The sequence below is a fragment of the Hyperolius riggenbachi genome, chromosome 5 (assembly GCF_040937935.1).
Source record: "Hyperolius riggenbachi isolate aHypRig1 chromosome 5, aHypRig1.pri, whole genome shotgun sequence".
Taxonomy (NCBI): domain Eukaryota; kingdom Metazoa; phylum Chordata; class Amphibia; order Anura; family Hyperoliidae; genus Hyperolius; species Hyperolius riggenbachi.
In genome coordinates this window covers 155586383-155609608 of record NC_090650.1, presented here as the reverse complement: position 1 = coordinate 155609608, position 23226 = coordinate 155586383, and the positions used below count along the sequence as shown (strand labels likewise).

General features: G+C 39.1%; 1 protein-coding gene across 1 annotated transcript in view; it reads left to right on the top strand.

The window, feature by feature from the left end:
• The first annotated feature begins 9687 nt into the window (after positions 1–9687).
• The window catches only part of TBX20 (T-box transcription factor 20), a 118114-nt gene continuing 104575 nt past the window's right edge, over positions 9688–23226 (top strand). Inside the window, exons 1-3 of the mRNA XM_068236389.1 lie at positions 9688–9973; positions 12919–13156; positions 21924–22088. Coding sequence (XP_068092490.1) covers positions 9847–9973; positions 12919–13156; positions 21924–22088 — 530 coding nt within the window. The 5' untranslated portion in view covers positions 9688–9846. The remainder of the gene's footprint in view (positions 9974–12918; positions 13157–21923; positions 22089–23226) is intronic.

The window sequence follows — 23226 nt, the reverse complement described above, 5'->3', positions numbered from 1 at the left end:
AATGGGAGGCGGAGCAGCATAACTGAAATGAGCCCATTCAAACCAATGATCGCTAGTCAGAGTGTTGGACAAAATATATATTTGGGGGGGGGGGGTGCTTGGTGACAGCAGGCCTAGGGCACTGGAAAGTACAAATATGGCCCTGTGTACAGGAACCCCTGCACCTAGCTAACTTATACTGTGGGGCTCCTGTAGCTAGGGAAACCCCCTGAGCACCACGCCCGACACTGTGTCGGGCATACCGCTTTCTGCAAAAAATTCCTTGGCCGACACAGTGTCGGGCATACCACTCAGGAGGTTAAACTTACAGTGGCAATACAGTCCACATTTTAATCATTCTTACTTTAAAGAACCCTTTCCTAAATAAATGGCTAAAACGTTTTTTCCCCAATACGCAGATCATGTCCCCTAGTCCCCTAGTTCATCCGCTAAGCTTTTAAATTGCCCTCTGATATACATGTTATACATGTTTAGATCTCCTAAGGTGCCTTTTCGAGAAACTAAATAAGCCCTGTTTATCTAACCTTTCTTGGTAAGTGAGACCTCCTATCCCTCTAATTAATTTTGTTGCTCGTCTCTGTACCTGCTCTAAAACTGCAATATCTTTCCTGTAGGCATGGGCTCACGAGTAGTTATGAGTCCTTAAGGACTTGAATTTGTGATTTAAATAAGACTTAATTGCCTCAGGTGTGCAGTTGGATGAGAAGAGGTTAGTTACCCATAAGTCTGTGGTCCTTCCTGTGTTCCAAACAGCTTGCACACATCCTATTGGACGCGTTGCAAGCCTCACCACCGCGCACTTCCTCCTTCCGGCTTGAAGGAGGAAGTGCACATAGTGAGGCTTGCAACGCGTCCAATAAGCCGCGTGCAAGCTGTTTGGAGTGCAGGAAGGATGACGGACTTATGGGTAACTAACCCCTTGTCATCCAGCCACACACCTGAGGCAATTACTGTATTTTTTGGACTATAAGACTCACCTTTTCTCCCCAAAAGTGTGGAAAAAAGTCACTGCATCTTATAGTCCAAATGCAGGGAGTTCCTGATTTGTGAACGCCTGTCAATACGAACCTCCAACCCGCCAAAATGTCGGGGACTCCCTATACTGTGCCCATGCAGAGGAGGACACAGGGTGACAAACGGAGGACACCGGGGGACACAAAGGGGCATAGAGGAGGACACAAGGAGAGCAGAGGCGAACACATGGGGACACAAAAGGGCACAAGAGAGATAGAGAAGGACACAGGGAGAAACAAGAGGTACAAGGGGGCATGAGGTACAAAGGGGGCATAACCCACAAGATGCCCCTTCACCATGGATGCACCAGGTTTAGTATATATATTTATATATTTCCCCCCTGGTTTTTGTCCTCTAAACCTAGCTGCACCGTGTGGTCAGGAGCATCTTATAGTCCAAATATAATGTAAGCCGTATTTAAATCATGAATTCAAGTCCTTATGCTGGGAATACACGGGTCGATCCAGCGGCCGATTAGCCACCGGATCGACCCCCGCTGCGTCCCCGCTCATCCACGCGTGCGCACAGATCGATTACCGCTCGTCCCCGCCGGTGCTCCTTATCAGCTGCTCAATTCCCTGCCATTGTCCACCGGCAGGGATCGAGCGGGCAGGGGTCGAGCAGCGTGATCGGACCAGCTGAATATTATCAGCTGGCCGGATCAGCTGCTCGATACACGGTACAGAAACGTACCGTGTATCCCCAGCATTAGGGATTAAGGACTTAGTAACTACTCGTGAGCCCGTGCCTGCTTTCCTGTAATGTGGAGCCCAGAATTGAATTCCATATTCCAGATGCAGCCTTACTAGAGAATTAAACAGGGGCAATATATTATACTAGCATCCCGAGTTTTTATTTCCCTTTAAATGCATCCCAAAATTGTATTTGCTTTAGCTGCAGCAGCTTGGCATAAATATGATTATTTAACTTGTTGTCGATGAGTACTCCTAAGTCCTCCTTCAAGTTTGAAGTTCCCATCTGTATCCCGTTTACTTTGTATGGTGCTAGACCATTCATACGACTAAAATGCATGAATTTACATTTTGTAATAATCTGCCATTTATGTGCCATATAGCATCCTATCCTGATCCTGTTGCAATATGGCACTACCCTCTTGAAAGTTGATGATTCTGCACAATTTTGTATCATCTGCAAAAAAGCAACATTGCTTTCTACTGCATCTACTGTCCCTGTAGGACCCCACTGCTAACAGTCACCCATTTTGAATAAAATCCATGACCACAACTCTCTGTTTTCTGTCCATTAGCCAGTTCCCTATCCATGCACATAGACTCTTCCCCAGTCCTTGCATCCTTGCTGTGGCAGGCAATGTTACACATGCAAGGAAGCAATTTGCCCATGTGCACCTTCACTTACTCACATTGTGCACATCAGTGTGTATGATTCTACCAATTCACTGCATGTTCTGCATTGTAACAATGGAATCCTGAGCATTGCAACATACAAGGTGTGAATTGTTCATAGACTTTGAATAGTACTGTATCAAGCTCGGTGCCCACTTGCGATGGTTTAATTGGCTCAGAGTGGAGACCAGTTCACAGACCAGTTCAGTGTGAGCTCTGCTCTTTTTTCTCAATGCGTTCACATCTGTGGCAGATGCATTTCCACCTTAGGTCTCTGTGGGAAATGCATTTGAAATACTGAAAAAAGCAGCACATTTTTGGTTTTCTGGCAAAATACAATAGAAAAGTGCACAAGGCATGCAGAGAAAAGGAGAAAGATAATACATTTTTTGCAATAGAAGAAAACGCAAAAATAGAATGCTGACAAACATGAAAAAAAAACCTGATTGTTAAGCATCCCATTAACTGTCAATGTATCTGCCGGCTACCGAATTACCTTATGCACCAAACTTGAAGCTACATACACGAGGCAGTCTGCAGTTGCATGGAGACAAGCAACAGTTGAAAGTCTCCAGCAACGACAGTTGTATACAAGCGACGATTGTATACATGCGGCAACAACCTGTCTGCAACATAGCGGAAACTGTTGCTCAGCAACTTCTGTCGCAGGTTCAATGAACTGTCGGACTCACAAGAGACTAGCATACACACGGCCGCACCGACTTGAGATTAGCGATGATTCCTGCAACAGCTGTTGCCGGCGATTGGCCAAGTAAATCGCCTGGCGACAGCTCTGATTAGCAACAGTTCCTTGCGCGCGCCTCATACACACGGAGGACCTGTCGCCGCAACATGCACGCGCCATGTGTTTCCAGCAACAGTTGTAGCCCGTGTGTATGGGCCTTTAATGGCCCATACTCACGAGGGACTTTTGTCGCCTCAACACGCGGCGCGCGCGTGTTGCGGCGACAGGTCGCCCGTGAGTATGGGCCGTCGCACGCCCGCGCGCCCCCGAACTGTTGCCCGTCGCTATGTCGCCATGCGATTGAAACTTTCAATCGCATGGCGACAGTCGCCGCTGCCCCCCCCGCCGCAACTGTCGCTAGTCCGCGTGAGTACGCGGACTAGCGACAGCAACCTCCATTGAGGTTCACAGACCTTCCGGCGGGGGGAGGAGGAACGTCAGCGACAGCTTCCGCCTTGCCGCTGGTCCCTCTTCCGCATGTGTACGCGGAGGGACCTGGCGAGAAGCTGTCGCCGGCCTGTCGCCCACACGCTCATGTGTGCTGGCGACAGGCGAGTTTTGCAGCCCGTGAGTACGGGCCTTTAGGCCCATACACACGGGCTACAACTGTTGCTGGAAACACATGGCGCGCGCATGTTGCGGCAACAGGTCCTCCATGTGTACGAGGCGCGCGCAAGCAACTGTTGCTAATCAGAGCTGTCTCCAGGCGATTGACTTGTTCAATCCCCGGCAACAGCTGTTGCAGCAACCGTCCCTAGTCTCAAGTCGGTGCAGTCGTGTGTATGCTAGTCTCTTGTGAGTCCGACAGTTCATTGAACCTGCGACAGAAGTTGCTGAGCAACAGTTTCCGCTATGTTGCAGACAGGTTGTTGCCACGTGTATACAATCGTTGCTTGTATACAACTGTCGTTGCTGGAGACTTTCAACGGTTGCTTGTCTCCATGCAACTGCAGACATCCGTGCCTCATGTGTATGTAGCTTTAGTCACTGAGCGAGCACGGCTATGGCTGTAATTCTCATTAGGGCCTGTGGTAGTGCCCAAATCATCGGTGTAGCTGCGCTGAAATTAGCTAACTCGTGTGAGGCCTGGAACCCACTAGAGCATTTTTTTTTTAGCATTTAGGGAGCGCTTTCAATCGCTAGTGATTTCCCTAGACACTCTGCCAATGTAAATGGATGGGACAGATTCCACTAGAGCGATTGTGATTACGGAAATCGCAATCGCAGAACATGTAGCATTTTGGGAGCGTTTTCATTCTAATGAATGTATAGGAGCAGGAAAATTGCTACCAAAATTACTTGCAAAACGCTATCACAGATCGCTATAAAAAAAAAACAAAGAAATGAAGAAAAATCGATTCTCAAGTTTTTTGGGAAAAATAAACAGAATACTGAACTCCTACATCTTCAACAATTTCAACTGTATTTTTATTGGAAATGCCTTGTACAGGTAGGACAGCAGTTGTGTTCAGAGATATTACTAAATAACAACAGCAGTGATTACAATCTGAAAAAAATCCTAGACCAAAATCTACATGTACATTTTGTTTCAGCTACAGAAGCAAAATTTTCAACAAGAAATAAGAGAACAAAATGAAAAAGTGCCTTCTTAAATTCTTAAATGGTTTTAACATTACTTCAAAAGAGTTTATAACTATTTAGCTATTTAGTTATCACAAGCATAATTACAGTTTGTCCCCACACAACACCAAAGGAAATAAGCAGAGATGTTTTGCAGTGACACCTCCAAGCATCCTGTTGGGCAAATACAAAAAAAATAAATAAAGCTAACTTAAAACTACACTAAAAGTGATGGTTATGGTGCTATTTATCACATTACTTGTTTTGCGCCCTTCACTGGACCCGTTTCCCTTTATTCCCCCCCCAAAATGCATTTAATGAAATATCAAAGGATCATTTTATTTATGATTGCATGTGGTACAACCTAACATCGCTGAGCAGTTCTACAATGCGATCTCTCATCGGGATCAGTTCTCCCAACTTTACAGAGAAGTAAGTTGACCATCCTCTAGTGTGTGTGCTTGTCTTTATTTTTGTTATTGTGTATTTGCATAGCTCTGGTATGTGGCATCGTCTATGGTTCTTTTACATAGTGCACATAGTCATCATTTGATGTCACTAACTGTTCCTAACTGTCATTATGAGCCACTATGTATTGGCTCATAATGACAGTTCCAGTTACATGTTTGATCTAATTAATAAATGGCTGGATTAGACCGTGAGCACTTGTAATGCTTTGATTACACGGTACGTTTTTTGCGTTCGATCCGGCGCGCGATCTATTAGCCATTCGATTTTCTGCTCGATTCTCTTATCTTTCACTCGTTTTTCTTAGCTTTTTTCCATTGACTTCTACAAGAAATCAAGCGGAAACGAATCGAGCAGAACATCGGACATGTCCGAATTTTATCATCAAAGGTATCTATCGGAACGATTCTTACAAAAAAAATGTATCGTGTAATCCCAGCATTAGAAGCGCTCACGGTCTAATCCAGCCATTTATTAATTAGATCAAACATGTAACTGGAACTGTCATTATAAGCCGATACATATAGTGTTTGCATTGTGTTGCTTAAAGTTGAGTTGAGATTAGAAATTAAAAAAAATAAATATATAGAGTAAAGTTAGTATATATAAACATCACAAACGATGATGACCAAGATTCCATTAGCAATAATTGTTTGTCTGTTATCCCTATAGCTAGGATTTTTCTTAATTACAATTGCCCATGTATGACACAAAATAGTAAGTGCATTATACTGTAAGTACAGAGGTTTGCTTACTTGGGTGGTTAAGAAAAGAGGCTGGTGGTCTCTTCAACTACAATAAAGGAAGCAAGGCAAAGCTAAATGTAATTAGAAAGGGGAGCAGGTGCACTGAGCTTGTGATTCTCACTCAGAGAAAGACTGGAGATATCTGAGGAACCTGATTTAAAGGCCAGAGAACTAATAATAATAATAATAATAAAAATAATAATAGTAATAATCATCATCATCATCATGTTGCTGCTGCTACTACAACAACACAAAATGCTGCTTGCAGAATTAAAAATCTCTGTCATCAGGCAGGTCATCAGAAAGTTATTTCTTCTTTGTAAAAAAAAAAAGAAAGCTTTTTCTGCTGAGTTCTTCATAGAAGGAGGCCAGTACTTGACAAATATCCATCTGTAATATGAATCATTGTTCTGAAGTTAAGATGTTCTTTTTAGATCTTTACAGAAAGATTTGTATCTTCTTTCAAGTAAAATAAAATGAATGTATGGGCTTCTGTATAGATCATATGAAATCTTTTTTCGAATTTGGACTGTTACTCATAGATAGGAAGTGTTCAGAAAATAGTGTTAATTTTACTCTGCCATTAACATGAAATGAAAACAGGCAGCAAAAGGAAAAGGTGACTGGTGTTTACCGGGTTTTGCCAGAACCTGTACCTATGTTGTAGGCTCATATTTACTAGTGGTTGTTGACAGCTAATCATTTTTTCCTACATTGCAAATACTACTGTCCCCTTTTGAGTTGTTACTGCAAGATGGCTGTATAAAATGGCTTTTCCACAAAATATGTCATTTAGGAACACATGGGGGAGAGTCATATCTATTCAGATTAGTTAGTATACGTGAGAAACCCAGTGAAAGAAACAAGAATGTACAGTGCCAGATAGAGCTGTGCCCGTCTAGACAGGAGTCATTCCCTTATCACAGTCTGTAGCTGAGCAAATCAATTCCTTGAGGGATGAAAAGTAAAGGAACCCACCATGATTTCACAAGGAAAATAAAGACGTTATAATACTGTCCCAGAAAGATGAGAAATTCAAATTTTATCAAAGCATTTTCTTAAAAGTTTAGAATGGTTAAGATGTGGAGTGAGTATGTGAGTAAGTAAACCAGAAAGACTCGTTATGCATTAATGTAAGCAACAATAAAAAGGCATACATTTATGCTGCTCATTGTTTCAGTTCTTACTTTGTAACCTCCATCAGCTCATTGATGTATGGTTAATTGATTGGCAAAAAAAAAAAACTTGGCTGATTGATACAGTATCCTAGGCGATTGTATTGCGATCTTTTTATGATTTAACATACTGTAGGGTGACTGTTACTTCCTTTGATATTAGCAGGATTAGTGGTGTATGCAAGAACATTAGCACCCGTTGACGTTTTAGCTCTATCTCTAGCAGCAGTTGTATCACTACATATGTGGAGACTAGTAAAGAGGTGTAGATATCGGCTGTTGATTTTAGGAAAGGAGAAGGACATTAACAGACACATAGTATAGATATGTCATTGTAACAAAACAAATTTATCAATGTACCAGCAATCAGGAGGTTTGTGCTGACTGTGTTTTCCCATAGTCTGCTGCGGGTGTTCAGATTAGTGAGAAATGGTGTGTTGTGAAGTGGATTAGCCCCACTGAGTGAGGGGCCTGGAAGAGATAGTGAGAGGATGCAGACTATACAAATGTTGCCACACAGTCTCCATAAACAGCTGGAGCAGAAGTGACAAAATCTCTTCCACTAAACTAGCCATTTCGCAGGCATAGCTGTATCCTTCAACCCTTTTCATCTATATTCACTCATTCATCCAGCATCCTGTCATTAATTACATAAACACGGCTGTATGTAGTCTTTCTGATTTTATATAGCTACAGCTTTGTAAAAAATTATAACGCCTGACAACAGGAAAAATCCTTCTGACCGCACTAATATTGTTGGCTATCATATCAGTCATCTAGATAAACACAAAAGCATTGAAAGCTGATGGTTACAAGAGAACAAGTAGCTGCCAACGCGAAAAGAAACGTCGTGTTATCTGGATGCAAATATATATATATATATATATATATATATATATATATATATATATATATATATATATATATATATATATATATATATATATATATATATCTTCTTCTAAGGCATAGACTGATTATTCATGGCTTTATCATATTAGGATTTGTAGCTAACACCGATTTGTTTCATTCTCAGGTAAATTGTAAAATGTTCTCATGAGAACTAGATACAACAATACTTATACAATAACATGTCTGTAATATGTCTGCTTCTCCCAACTCCATATAGTAATACTATTGCTAATATTAAATACATAGTTACATAGTTATTTGGGTTGAAAAAAAGACATACGTCCATGGAGTTCAACCAGAGAAGAAAGTAAATACATGAGCCCATATGCAATTAACTTTTTTTTTAGTTAAAAAGTATTGGAAAGCTATTTTAAATAGAAGATGAAAAATTACACACTCCTGGGAGATCTGGTTCACCGCGAGCTCCTTGGGTACTCTGTAACTTCTAGGAGAAAACTCAGGTGAAAAGTTGCATGTCCCCTTGGTATATAACGTTTCGACCATAATTTCCCTTGCCTGGGCATTGCGCTGCGCATACAAACAGCATTTTACTATATACACGTTATACATTTATGCCCTCATAAATGCCACCAAAGTCACACCCATGTCTGTGCAGATATCCGTATTTCACCTTTCAAGTAATAATGTATCTTGCCGTATCATTAGAAAAAGAAGAAGGAATTAAGACAAGTTTATCATTTAGGTTTTGTGTGCTGCATAATCTGTCTTGGCGCACAGCACTGCGGACAAGTCATTAATTGCTAGTTATCACAACATGGCTTAACCCGCAGGATGCCTGGGTGGTGTGCAGGTCATTGGAAAACGCTATCCCATTCACTCGCTAATTCACCTAATATCACAGGCAGACTTCTGTGATTAATTATTACAAGTGCACGCCTCCCCAATTAGATGACACTGCTGTTCCCTGATATACTGGAGGGTGGAACACAGATATGACTGATGATCTGACAAGTATATGACGTGTGTGTCCTCAGAGGTACACAATCAAGATAGTACTTTTCTACCTCTACTTCCCTACAGTCACCCAACATTTAAGATTATTATGTAAAGCTCTTTAAATATATCTCCATGTTTAAATTCAGTGAATGGCCTAAATCATCATTATGAGCTTTAGGTGACAATTTATACTGAGACAGGCAGGAAGGAGACAGACGCATTTCCTTTAATCCTGTAATATTTATGATAATTGAATTAGAGTTGTACCACTCCTGTTCCAATCTTCAAATGAGGTTAATTGTCTACTTTACATTTTCTTTAATATATATTGCATTTTCCTCCTTTGATCGAATGTTAGTTTTTAATTATCACCTGTGCAGTGTTAAATGTATGAAGTAGTTATGCACATCCCTCAACACAGTCCAGACTCTGTCCTTCACCCTCTGCATACCCCTCCATCCTCCACCTCCCGGACTGTTATCAGCTGTATCTGGCAGATGTGACGCTGAAGTTCTCCAATTGGCCAGGACTGAGATAGGATCTGTGTGGCCATCAAATTAAGGAAGGGGAGGCTGAGATTCAACACAGTGTTCTACATCAACTCCCCACTGATGCAGTCAGTCTGCCCCAGCCCATCCGCAGGACCCTCCCCAGCTACTAACTTCTGACCTAATGCCAAAGCTTTCTTACTTCCAGCAGTAAGAACATCCCAAGGAGAGCAGCAACCCCTGGAGGGAAGTTAGGAGCTCAAGCAAGTAGCAATATGTTTCCATAGATCTACTACTACTGGCGACTTTGCCATCAAAACGATCGCTGTTGCTTACAGGAGATCATCGGATCTACACGTTGTAACTTATCGCTCTGCCAAGGAGAAATAGGCCGACATGGAATACACAGCTTCTCCAAAGCCCCAGCTATCCTCCCGGGCTAACGCCTTCTCCATCGCGGCTCTCATGTCCAGCGGTACAGTGAAGGGCAAGGTAACCTCCGAGAACACCATCAAGCCTTTGGGTGAGTAGCGAGAAGTCTACTGGTGAACGCTGAAGTACTTTACAGTAGTGAGGTGGGGAAAGTATGACGCGCAGCTGTCTCAGCGAGAAGGTTGTGGGTATAGATGAAGTGATGAGAACCTGTATACTGGTACACACCTGAGCAGGTGCTACGCTTTTTCTTGGGCGATATACTAATTATGAAGTTTGTAAGTTCCTTACTTGTCAATCACCAAGGGATCTCATAGTGCAACCATAGGAAACCTTATAGTGGACTGCGGTTTTATAAATGTTGATAGATGTATTGCCTACAAAGGTCGCAATTCTCCACACTAGAACCCTCGAACTCATGAGACGTCCACTGTATGGTAACGGAAGGGGTGGGGCTACACAGCTTTTCAAACAAAAGGGGTACAGATATAAGCTAAATTGGTTACTATGGGAAACAGCCATGCAAACTCATCATTGTTTTTATTATTGTTTCTTCACTTACCCAGCGATAGGTTAATTGTTATGGGTTTATATCCACCCCTGATCTCGTTATACAGTTTCAATACACAGCCAGATCTGGAGAAGTATTTGAAGTATTTCTCATATGTGATGTGAGTGACTATAGGTGTTTAATCTGAAGACAACAACCTCGAATTTTTAGAACATAACCCACTGCTGGAAACGCTGCTGCTTCTCTGCAGGGCACAGTTCTCTCTGTTCACTGCACTTTGTTCAACAAACAAATTCATGCTCACACTACTATACACGTGCAAAGCATTAGCTATGTTTGCTTTGATATGCATTCAAAACAGATGAGCATTTTTTAAACAGTTAAACTTATAATTTAATAGATACATGTATCAGCTTTCAATCTGCCTACCATTCTTGTATCCCAGAAAAGCATACACTTAATTGCATGTCGATGTATGCTATTGCGGCTCCTGTAGTATTACCTACAATATACTGCAGATCAGATCATGATACATTCATATTTATACAGTAGAGTCGCTACTTACTGAGACAATCATCCAGCAAATTGTTGTATCTACTGTACAAAAGTGTTTTCACTGTGCAGACGAAGAGTCAGATGTTTCCAATGAATATTATAATATAATAATATCTCGTATGTTTACTGAATGAAACATCTACTCTAGGAAACTGCTTGCAACTCTTTTCTCAAATTTTGTCCTCAATCATTAAAAGCCAATGCTTTCTGTACCCGGCTCAAGAAATCACTTGATGTGTATTTTGTATGCAGTAGTACGCACTGACCCTAAAATGTGAAAAGACAACCAGAAAACCACTGGGTGGCTAGATCCCGTACAACAACTGTGTATTCTTGTACTATATATATATATATATATATATATATATATATATATATATATATATATATATATATATATATATATATATATATATATATATATATATATATATATATATATATATATATATATATATATATCTCAGTGCATGACTTGTGAATTGTGATTATATATTACTTGTAAGAAGTTCCCCAATATCCATTTGACAGAGTCACTAGAGGCAGCTGTGTCCAGCGGTGTGGAGTTTTGCGCTTGAAGTGCAGTGTACCGTGAGTTTAGCCCGGAACCGCATTCGCTATTATATTTTTTTCTGTTAAGATGTAATTGCGTTATTTAGGAATCCACTTACAATTCATTATTATCCGGGTACTCTAAACAGTGGCATCTAATGTCCGATTCGTCATTTGCTTAAGTAAACTGTCATTAACCATTTAAGTACGTCTTGGGAGGTTAAATTGTTTAAATTAACTGGAACTCCACCAATGACACTTCCCGCAAACATAAGATAGTGAAATATGGTTGATACCAGATTATCAAACGATATTTTTATTTCTTACATAAACTCACATCAGGATGCTGTACATGTTATAGTAAATATGTGTATAACATTGAAATTAAAGAAAACAAATCCCTTTCTTGCCACGTTACTACTCAGACATAGAAAATAGTATTTCCGCATTTCGTTACAACGGTGGGATATTTGCAGAGCACTCCTCTCTTCTCTCTTCGTATATTCATTTTGTATGTGTATATGTCTTCAGAATGAGTATCGAATCGGACGCTGTCAATTAAAATATAGTACTTCCAACAATATAACTTATTTTCAGTACAGATGGGCTGGTACGTAAGAGAGCGGCTCATGTAGCTTTTATAAAAGTATGAAATGGTTCTTATGTCATAAAGTGACTAAGCAAATAGCCTCTGTGCTGCAAACTAGTTTTCTTAATAAAAGTATAAACCAAACTCAGCCCCCCCATTGTCACCAAATTATAAAGAAGCGAGTTTATAGTGATAGGGCTGACTACATCAGTAACTATAACAATAATGTAGTTAATAATAAACTAAGCCATAGCACCACCAAACAGCTTCTTTCTATCTCCATTCCAACGTGATGACATTTGAAATGTAGTAAAATATATTATATATGTGTTAGGTATACTAATATTACTGCTTTTCATGTAGGTGCCTTGTATATTCCAGTTCTTTAAAGTACATAGCTGAATGTTGTGCTGCGCAAATGTCAGGACATTCTATTCTGCAAATCTCTCTTTAGTCTCACTGCATATGATCATCTTATAAAAAAAAAAAAAAAAAAAAGAATTATTTGAGATTTCTTCATTAGCTCTCTAAACATTATCTGTGTGATATAATGCTAAACTATGAATGGGATTATCAATTATGGGTCAAATTTTTTAAACAATTTTGGGGCAGTTACATGGTTCTTGTGTGATGCCTTCTTATCCTCTTCCACATATATCTGTCAGTGATTCAGTGACTTGACTGGAATAGACACTAATGCACAGTTTTTATCTTTTTCATCACAGTCTAGCATATTAAATGGCTTTTAAATGAGAGAGACTTTCCAGAACTGCTCCCTCCTGTCCTGGTTTATTCAGTCACTTATACATTTTCTCTTCCTTTGTGTTAGAGCAATTTGTTGAGAAGTCATCATGTGTTCCTCTGAGTGACATTGCAAGTGTCGATCCTCACGGAGAATTCAACAACAGCAACAGCCCAGCTTCTCTGTGCACTGAGCCTCTTATACCTACTACTCCCATCATCCCAAGTGAGGAGATGGCCAAGATTTCCTGCAGTCTGGAGACCAAGGAACTGTGGGATAAATTCCATGAGTTAGGGACAGAAATGATCATCACTAAATCTGGCAGGTAAATCACATGAGTTTCCTGAGTACTGTAAACTATACTTAATCTGGGAATCTAGTATGTGTATGTGTGTTGAACACAATCAGTGCAATGCAATCCCGTCATACTACAGCTTATAGTGCACCAGCACTCCCAACCAAACCTTCAGTCCTTGCTTCAAAACACACATTACCACATATTGGAGCAAGTATCAAAACAATGGAATGTCTTTAATAGGCACCCATAGGATCAGTACATTAGGTTTGAGGCCAAGTGCATGAATCAGAAGAATATAGCAATAAAAATGACAGTACATTCATTACACATAATTTGTTTCTGACACAAGTTTCAGATTCATTGTACTTAATATCCCAGAATAAAAATTGCAACAATGCAGAAAATAAATATATTTGGGTAAACAATGACCTGATCACTCATCATCTAGTAATCCATTCCTTACCTCCAACTGAGATAAAAGCATAAACTATGCTACAGTTCTCCATCTCCACCTCTATTATTGATGGGAACAACACAAAATGAAAACATACCTCTATATAGGTCTAAACACATCAAAGCACTTCCATAATAATTTTACCAAGTTAAACTCATACCTACTCAAGGTGGCCACCAAGCTGCTGACATTTTTAACTCATCAATTGTATGGGGAAGAGTGAACGCCATTTTTTAAAATTGGAGTGAAGTGATTTTTTACAAATATTAAATAAAAGACTAGTGAGGCCTGGTGAGATTGTTTCTGGATCAAAACACTTTAAGAAATGTTCCACTGATAAGATCAATTGTGAATAATAATAATTATCATCATCAAACCATGTGTTATCACTTTTTGACTGTGACATAATATAGCATATGGCTGTCAAAATTGTTCTGCCTTCTCAGCTATTTAAAACAAACCTTCCACAGACCAAAGTAATGAGAACTGTGTAAATGATGAAAAATATGTAGTAAGGAACTACCTTCATACTGCTTGTGAAGGTTGCCAAAGTCATAAACAAGTTTAGATTTTCTTCTCCTCCCCACCACCTTTTCCACTACACCTTTCACCTCTCCTTATTAGTCCTACAGTTTTATCAATAGGTAACCTCACAGATTCAACTCACTTTATTTGCTATATGACTTTCAGCAGCAACTGCCTTTGGAACTACCAATTATTTTGACTTACATATTTCAGTTCAAGTAATCTTGGATTATGTTTTCTCAGTAGCCAATGCAGGTGGCCATGTCATATACATTATCACACAGAATCTGTGTGGCTCTTTGCCACAGCTAAGGACAGTGCTGTTTTGCGGGCGAAAATGCATGCAGAAGTGAATTGTTAAAATGCTTGCACCACAGCACAATACTGTGAACAACAGGTGTGTTGTTTACAGTATTGTGCTGTGGTGCGAGCATTTTAACAATTCACTTCTGCATGCATTTTCTTTGCAGTCACTGACATCATGCTTATTGTCTCGCTCAGTATGCATTGTTGTAAAAATGCACACCAAAGTGTCAAGTGTGTAAGAGCCTTACATGTATAACAGGTTTAGTTTATAATAATGTTTGATAAATGACTATAATCAAGAGGGAAACATAACAGCAACAAAGTATAAATATTAGCAAGACATTATTGTTATTGTTGATTTATATATTGCACCATTATCTTCTGTGGAGCTGACATTGTTTGAAAGATACATTTAAACGTAAATCCATAGCAATGCAAGGATTAAAAGCTTTCTCTTTTAGTATTTTAGTGCAGGCAGTGTTAACCTTTTTAAAGTTTTTTGAACATTCAGTAAAATGCCTCTTTTAAACATTAAGGTTACATACTATAACTCTTTCTTACACAGCCATATGAACTTGTGTTTCCTATGAACAGGAATTGTGTAAGAGGATAGGAACATATCACAATAACAGGAGTGATCACACATGCAGGTTATTATTAAATAAAGTACAGCAGAATGTTTTTCCAAATCAGTCAATATTTGTATTGGTTACTCTGCAATGCTAGATCTTCCATAACTAATATGAATAAAAACTTTGGGCTCTTAAGTCAGTTTATATACAGTTCATAGAAGCTCTGGTCTTGCAATGCTAATAAGTAAGCTGCTTCAGTGAGAATTTAAAGTGATTCTGTAATGAGAGGGCTATAAAAACTGCAATATTTATTTCCTTTCAAACAATGCCAATTGCTAGTTGGCCAGCTGATCCTCTGCCTCAAATACTTTAAGCCACTGACTCAAAAATAATATGTAGAGCAGTGTTCCTGAGTAAAAGTGCATTCATACTATGTGCGTGCATGTTCACATTCCTGTGTTGTAACAGACCACATTATCCAAACACACTTTCCGCTGTGCATTTCTGGATAATGTGTGTGATAACATGTACATTACATAGCAGTTCTTCATACAACAATAATGTGCAGAGATAGTGTTGTATTATACCCGCACTGATGCGTGGGGTTTTTGCAACGCACATTGGTCCTTCCTTATTCTATTCATTTTTCTCCTAAGTTTTCTCTGAGGTGATATTTTTACAACTTATCAATAAAGTGCCTTTTAAGTGACCAGCAGGCAGGTCAATGCTCAGAATTATTTTGACAGTACTATTTCAATTAAAGAGTGCTAGAAAGTTATTTAAACAGAATATGAAAGAATATCACTTAGTAGAAAACTTATGAAAAAAAGTGACTTGAATCAGGGCCCATGGTGAACTTAGCTTTAGGCTTCCTTCTCACTAGCAACTGGAAATAAAAAACAAAAAAGGAGGTTGTGTTTGATGTTACTATGCACTCATTTGTGAGGTTGTCTACATTTCCCCAAAGTGGAATATTTCCTTATTATCTAGAAAACTTCCAAGAAATGTCTAAAATCTGTTATATGCAACTTCCACCAAATGCAAGCTTTTTCCCTAGCATTACCCTGTCATTCTCTTTGTCCATGGGAAGAATGAAAAAACCTGACATTTCATGCAAGTGTGCTCCAAGCTTGAAGTCTGTCAACATTGGCCACATACTTGTTCCCTTTTCCACTACAAAACGCAATAGTCGTTTTTCTTATACATTTGCTGTATGATTTTCTTTTTGTGCAATTGCAAAATAGTATTTAGTTTTACTGAATGGAGCAGGAACACAATTACACAAATATCTTTGCGATTTAGTGAGAACTGCTTCACGATACTGGAAATGATGCACAGTGATTTATATTGCCATTTAGGCACCCTTGCAATCATCAAACCATATGCATTCCAATAACTGGATCAAAATGCATTGCAGTGGAAACAGGCCCTTAGGCACTGCTGAAGCCAAGATGATTTGCAAGAAAGCCAAATAATTGGCATTGTTTAAAAATAAATAAATTATATATATATATATATATATATATATATATATATATATATATATATATATATATATATATATATGTATATATATATATATGTATATATATATATATATATATAATACCCGTGTCCCTGATTATTGCCAAATCCTGCTGTCACGTGACTGTGTGATGTCTGCCCAGATATACCCAACCTCCGCCACTTACTCAGCTCAGATGACAGGCAGTTTACTGTCTCGGGTTGCTTTCAGTCAATTGCTATTGTATTCCTCTTGCACTGAGAGGCCTTTACTCCCCTATCTTTTTTCTCTACTGTGCAAAAAACAGTACATGCCACTTGGCCAGGCTGTGCATATACAGTAAATCCCTACAGGAATCACTGGGCAGACTTTAAATAACAGTCAGATCATACTTTAGTTTAGATATTAGTTACCCCAGGCAAACACAGCTTGTGCGTTTCAGTTCAATAATTGAAGAAGAACTTCGGTATTGATAAAAAATATTGAGAGCTATCTGCAGATACACTTAGACTAGTTTCCCGCTACACCAGATTCCCGACTTGGATGCTTGCAGTTGGTCCAAAGTATGATCTGCTGAGTCCATCCATGTAGTCGTAATGTCCATTGTAATAGACATGTCATAGATATTATGCTATCTATGACATGTATGATTTTTGCGTTATATACAGAAAAGTCATGCAGGATGGGGCTTTGCATTCCATTACCACAGTGAAGACAGCAGATATGTTCAAAACAGACATGTCTAAAAGTGTTATATAGGTGCTTGTTGATTTACATTGTGAAAAATGGTCTAATATTTGGCGTAATTTGAACCTAGCCTAAAGCTACCCACATGGCATTCTGTTAGTGTCACCAGAAACTGATTAGCAAGCCATACTGAGTTGGTTCACTGATCTATGGAAACCAGATCATGCTTAGCACTTTTGACTTTTAAACCCCTATTGAATTTCTGTAGGTAGCTTTAGATAAACAAATATTGGTAAACAGATTACTGCTTAGGTAAAATATTCTTCGTTAGAAGATATGTCTGACTCAACCATGTAATTTGTGGCCCACAAAAACTACTCAGGAGCAGGAGTAATGTCACAACAATTACATCGACTTTATTACCAAGGAATAGTTCCACCTTTATTCACTACTACATCAAAAGACAGCTTGCAGTTAAAAACAAATAAAGTTGCCTGTTTTGGAGGTGAGTATGTGTATTTGGGGTGAGATTGCAGGATTGGATGCGTGTATGGGAGAGCTCCAAAACAGGCGATTTTAAGTATTTTTAACTGCAAATAGTCTTATAATATAATAGTAAATAAAAGCGGTTTTCTAATTTTGGTACCCATGAGTGGTGTCACTCACTATTCTTAGCAATATTAGATAAAATTTTGCTAATAATGCCTGTTTGTTCTGCCTGGATACATGTGATGCACGGGGTGTCCAAAAAAGCATACAGACATACACACTTGGAGGAGGCAGTAATATTGTCCAGTGGCTGTTTTCTCTAATTGTTGTCAGTAGATCTTAATCCTAGAAGCTTTTGAATAGGACATGCTGTCTTTTGAATTCCATATTAACCTCTCTATTCCTGCCTTATGCTGGGCACACACGGCTCGACGCTAGCTTCAGCCATCAGCGGCTTGATTGATAATATCCGACGTGTCCGATCACCGCGGGGATCGATTCCGCGCTCGATACCCGCGGGCGGACAATAGCGGCAAATCGAGTGGAAGATAAGAAGCGCCGGCGGGGACGATCGGGAATCGATCCAGGTGCACGCGCGGATGAGCGGGGACGTGGCGGGAGTCGATCCGGCGGCTAATCGGCCACCGGATCGACCCGTGTATGCCCAGCATTAGACTCTGAAAATTGGTTAGTAATTATGCTTCAAAGCAAAACAATGTACCACAAAATTGTATTCCTATTTTAACTGGAATTCACTGGAGAACCAATGATTTAATCCCGCAGCATTGGGGATAAATGGCTTTCACTCTTGCCCTACAGTTCTAGGGTCCCAGGTTCACGTTATGGCTAGGAATCTATCTGCATGGAGTTTGTATTTTCTCCCTATGTTTACATGAGTTTCCTCCCATATCCCAGAACATACTACCGGTAATTAGTTTCTGCACAAAAAAGTACCTTAGACTTTAGTAGGGATTCGATTGCAAGCGGCGCCCCTGAGGGAGTTAGTAACATGAATTTGTTGTTCATTGTGTTTTGTGAAGCACTGTGAAAAACACCACCACATAAATGCATACAACAAAAACAGAAAATGATCAGTCCAGAATATCTCGGTGCCTAAAAGGAGAATCATTTCATGCAGAAGTTGTCAAACTGTCATGATGTAAATAATTGCCAACATGACTTCATGTACTCATCACTAAGGTCCTGACATAGTTCAGATTTTAATCAGAACATTAGTCATACAGGGCTGCTTTACAGTGTTCATTGGAAATTCCCTCTACAACTCACTATATCTAGACCTAATGTTTTCAGGCAACTTTAATAACCTGTTGCAGGGGAACCTTGATCGATCGCAAATCGATTGACCAATCGATCAATTTTCGGGTAATTTCGATCGATTTCAATCGATCTGACATGTTGGAAAATTTAGAAAGATTTGTTGAGATTGCTTATCATTTTGCATTGGACCTAATGGAAATCTGATGGCAAGAAAATGCCATCAGATCGATTTTCAATAGATTTCATACTGAAATCTATTGGAAATCTGTTCCTAGTAAAAAATGTTCCTAAACACATCAGATAGATCAGAGATCTATGGGATGATTTATCTCCTGCTAATCTAACGAGTGTATGGCCACCTTAATACTGTTGTGTGACATAACTAATATATTTTCTCATGGCAAAGTCAGTGCTTTCTTTTTATCAATGTCTGAATTACAAGTTGCTAGTGAATGTTTATTAAAGTGCAGTTATTAATACAGATATGCACTTAATCTGGCAACACATCTCAACCAACCCCCTCCTCATTTCTCCTGGCTCTGCCAAGATGACATCTTTGCAAGATGTGCAAAACCCAAGTAGTTTAGAACTTTAAAAACTCTGGGGAAAAACAAGCATGGTTTTGCTCAGGTTGGAAAAGTATAATTTACAACATGACTCTTTAATGTCCACTCTATAATGTGAAAGCAATAACAATTTGAGGCTTTTTATTAACAACATACTTTAAGGGTGGTTTTTGTTTGGCATACAGTGAAATTATTTGACAGCAAAAGACTTGATATTACTTATCTTTGATGCTGTGTTAAAATAATGATGGCAGCAGGATATTCTAACAGGTTCTGAACATTAAAGCTCTGACTGTCCTGAATAGGACTGAGCTTTGGGGGTTTAAAATTGCCAAAGGACAGATCACATTACAAAACACAAATATATACAATACACTCTATGTAGGTAGTAAAAACAAAGATTTGTAAAAGTAATACCTTTTGATGGCTAACTGATAGCATTAAAGTATACAAGCTTTCAGGGATCTAGATCCCTTCTTCAGGCATATTTCCATATGCTAGCTGAAGTAAAATACTGATGCAGGTAAATAGTAAATAAAAATATGACATTTGTGCTGGTTACTATTTAGAAGTTAGATGCCAGGTAATCAATACAATACATCCAAAATTCAGGAGAATTGTTTAAAAATGTTGGTGGGAAAGACCAACATACTTAATAGAGCTGAACTTGCTGAAGCTAAATTGGAAGAACATTGTTATAGCCAAGCCTTAGAGGATTATTAGCATCTAAGGTACTTCCGTATTATCCTATCTGCAGAGTTTGGCAGCTTCTTGTAAAAGTTCTATTTGCTTCCCTACCACGATCTAACCGTTTTTTGAAAGCTGAAAGCCCTGGCTTTCCTTTGCACTATTGCACTAAGTCCTGAGTCAGCGTGCTTTGTTCCTAAGTTAGGAGGGGTGTGAAAGAGGTGTGTCCCCTGATTTTGGCTGCAGAGAGCACAGTGGAATGGAGTCTCCAGCCTCAGCAGTATCACACTCTGAGAGAGGAGATAAGGGTGCATAGCGGGGCGGCTGCTTCTTTTTATTCTGTAATGAGACCCCCCAGGGCACTTGACACAAGTTTTGAAACAGAAGACACAGAAGACTAACTCCCGGGTGAGCTGTTAATCATTCATGTTGGGACACCCCTCATTCAAAACCCTTTAACTTTGGAATGAAGCATTACATAGACTCGGGGCCTGTTGCAAAGGAAAGCCAGGGCTTACAGCTTTCCAAAAATGTTTAGGTCATGGTAGGGCAGCAAATAGAACTTTTGCAAGAAGCTGCCAAACTCTGCAGACGGGATAGTTCATAAGTACCGCATCTAATTTTCAAATGACAGTCTTAAAAATAAGGATGTATTTTGGATAATGTAATAACATATGGTTATATTAGGGGGAATCATGTCACTGAAAGTGTAGCGTTTATAAAGCACCATCTGAAATTAAATATTTGAAATAGTAAGGTGCCCTTTAACTGTGCAATTTTTCACTAAATGCGATCTTTCGATGTGATTTGAACGATCGTAACTAATCGGAAGGCAATTATCGATTGTTGACATTTACTGAACATTTCTTTCTTCAAATTTGATCATAAAATCCAACTTTTGTATGGATTTTATCCTATTTAGCAATCGACCAAAGAAACGGTCCTTATCAATTGCCTTCATAAATTGCAAATTTTCAATACAATTCAATTGTAAAAATCGCATCGAAAGATCGCATTTGGTGAAAAAATTGTACTGCTATTGGGCACCTTTACTAAAAAGAAGCATGACTGTAGGAGTGCTTAAGCAAGTCAAGAAGTGTAGTGTTTCAGAACTATATTAAACTTCTTGCTATAATTTAGCTTTTGTGGTATTTTTGTAGAGGTAAGTCTTCTAAGCTTATGTTCCTCTTAATTTTTACATATTCTATTTTGGTTTACACTCCAATATACATAGACACGTTGTTGTTTTTGAACATTATATTATTGGATAGTGTCTCAAGGTTATGGGGATCTTTCTTTATAGCACATACTAAAATAATGGGAGGTATTTATTTGAATGATAAAGGATAAACAAAATGTAAAAGTCTCCTACATTTTTGTATGCCCTAAGCTGTTGGAGGGCTGAAAGACAATACATTTAAGGTAACTAATAGGTTAATTAACTTAAATAAATAATCCTAAAATTGTCTACAACCTCAGAAGGGATTTGGTAGTAGAATAAACATTAGTTACATATCTCATCTCACTTATGCCACTGATCTTTTTATGTGGTGAGTCACATATGACAACATTGATGAGGACCCTATTAAGTGACAAATTATTCTAGTCTGGGCTGAAACTACCTACTGATTGAAAAGTTTTGATCTATTATAAATTATTAACATACACATTTTATTTTATTGTTTTTCATTATTTGGTAATGCTTATTGCTTTTTGTATTTTCTAGGAGGATGTTTCCTACCATAAGGGTTTCATTTTCTGGAGTTGATCCTGATGCCAAGTACATAGTTCTAATGGACATCGTGCCAGTTGACAATAAAAGGTATAGATATGCCTATCACAGATCATCTTGGCTGGTGGCAGGAAAAGCAGATCCGCCCCTACCTGCTCGGTAAATTATTATTTTAACATAAGTATTATTAGAAAATTTTCTCAAACTCATGAATTCTACAAATTATTTACAATAAATCATGTTAACAGTTATATATTATCATTCAGCATGCTTAGTGTCCCTGTTTGTAGATGCTCCGGTTAATGTAAAACCTGTGTTTCATCATATCTGCATGATTTACAACTTTCTGATATTTTTATAAGCTGCTTAAGGGAGCATTCACAATGGAAGTGGTGGAAAATCACTAGAATAGATGGGCAGTTTTTTTTTGGTGCCGACTGGCAGGTGTTGGCAGGTGGCAATGCATGGGGTGGGCCATAAATTGTTGACATTCATTGGTCTCAATGGGGTTAATATTTAACCACTTTACCCCCGCGCGTACGTATTTCTCCGCCCCTTTTTCCATCCTTTAAAAACCAGGGACGGAGAAACACGTACTTTCCGCGTTCCCGACGCTGTGCGCGCTCCCGCTCGTAAACACGCCGCCCGCCGCTAGTAAAACCGCCGCCGCCCGCTCGCCCGGAGATCAATGAACGGGAAAATCCATTCCCGTTCGTTGATCTAAGCCCCACAATGACCCGCTGCTCTCCTATGGGCAGCGCGATCATTGTGAGAAGAAACTCACGTGTCCAGCCTCCTTATTCTTCCTCCAAGCTTCCGGAAGGAGGCTTGGAGGTCGCAATAAAGCAAAAAGTTACTGTGGCCATCTTGTGGCCAAATAGTGAACTACACCCTACACATTTTTCACATACAAATAAATGACTTTTACACACAAAATTAACTCATTACCTCCCACACTCCCCATTTTTTTTTTTTTTTTGTAATTAAAAAAAAATTCAAAAATTTACAATTAAAAAAAATACATAATTAGTTACCTTAGGGACTGAACTTTTTAAATATTTAAGTCAAGAGGGTATAACACTGTTACTTTATAAACTATGGGCTTGTAATTAGGGATGGACGCAAAACTGAAAAAAATGCACCTTTATTTCCAAATGAAATATTGGCGCCAAACATGGTGATAGGGACATAATTTAAACGGTTTTATAACCGGGACAAAAGGGCACATAAATTTCATGGGTTTTAATTACAGTAGCATGCATTATTTAAAAACTATAATGGCCGAAAACTGAAAAAT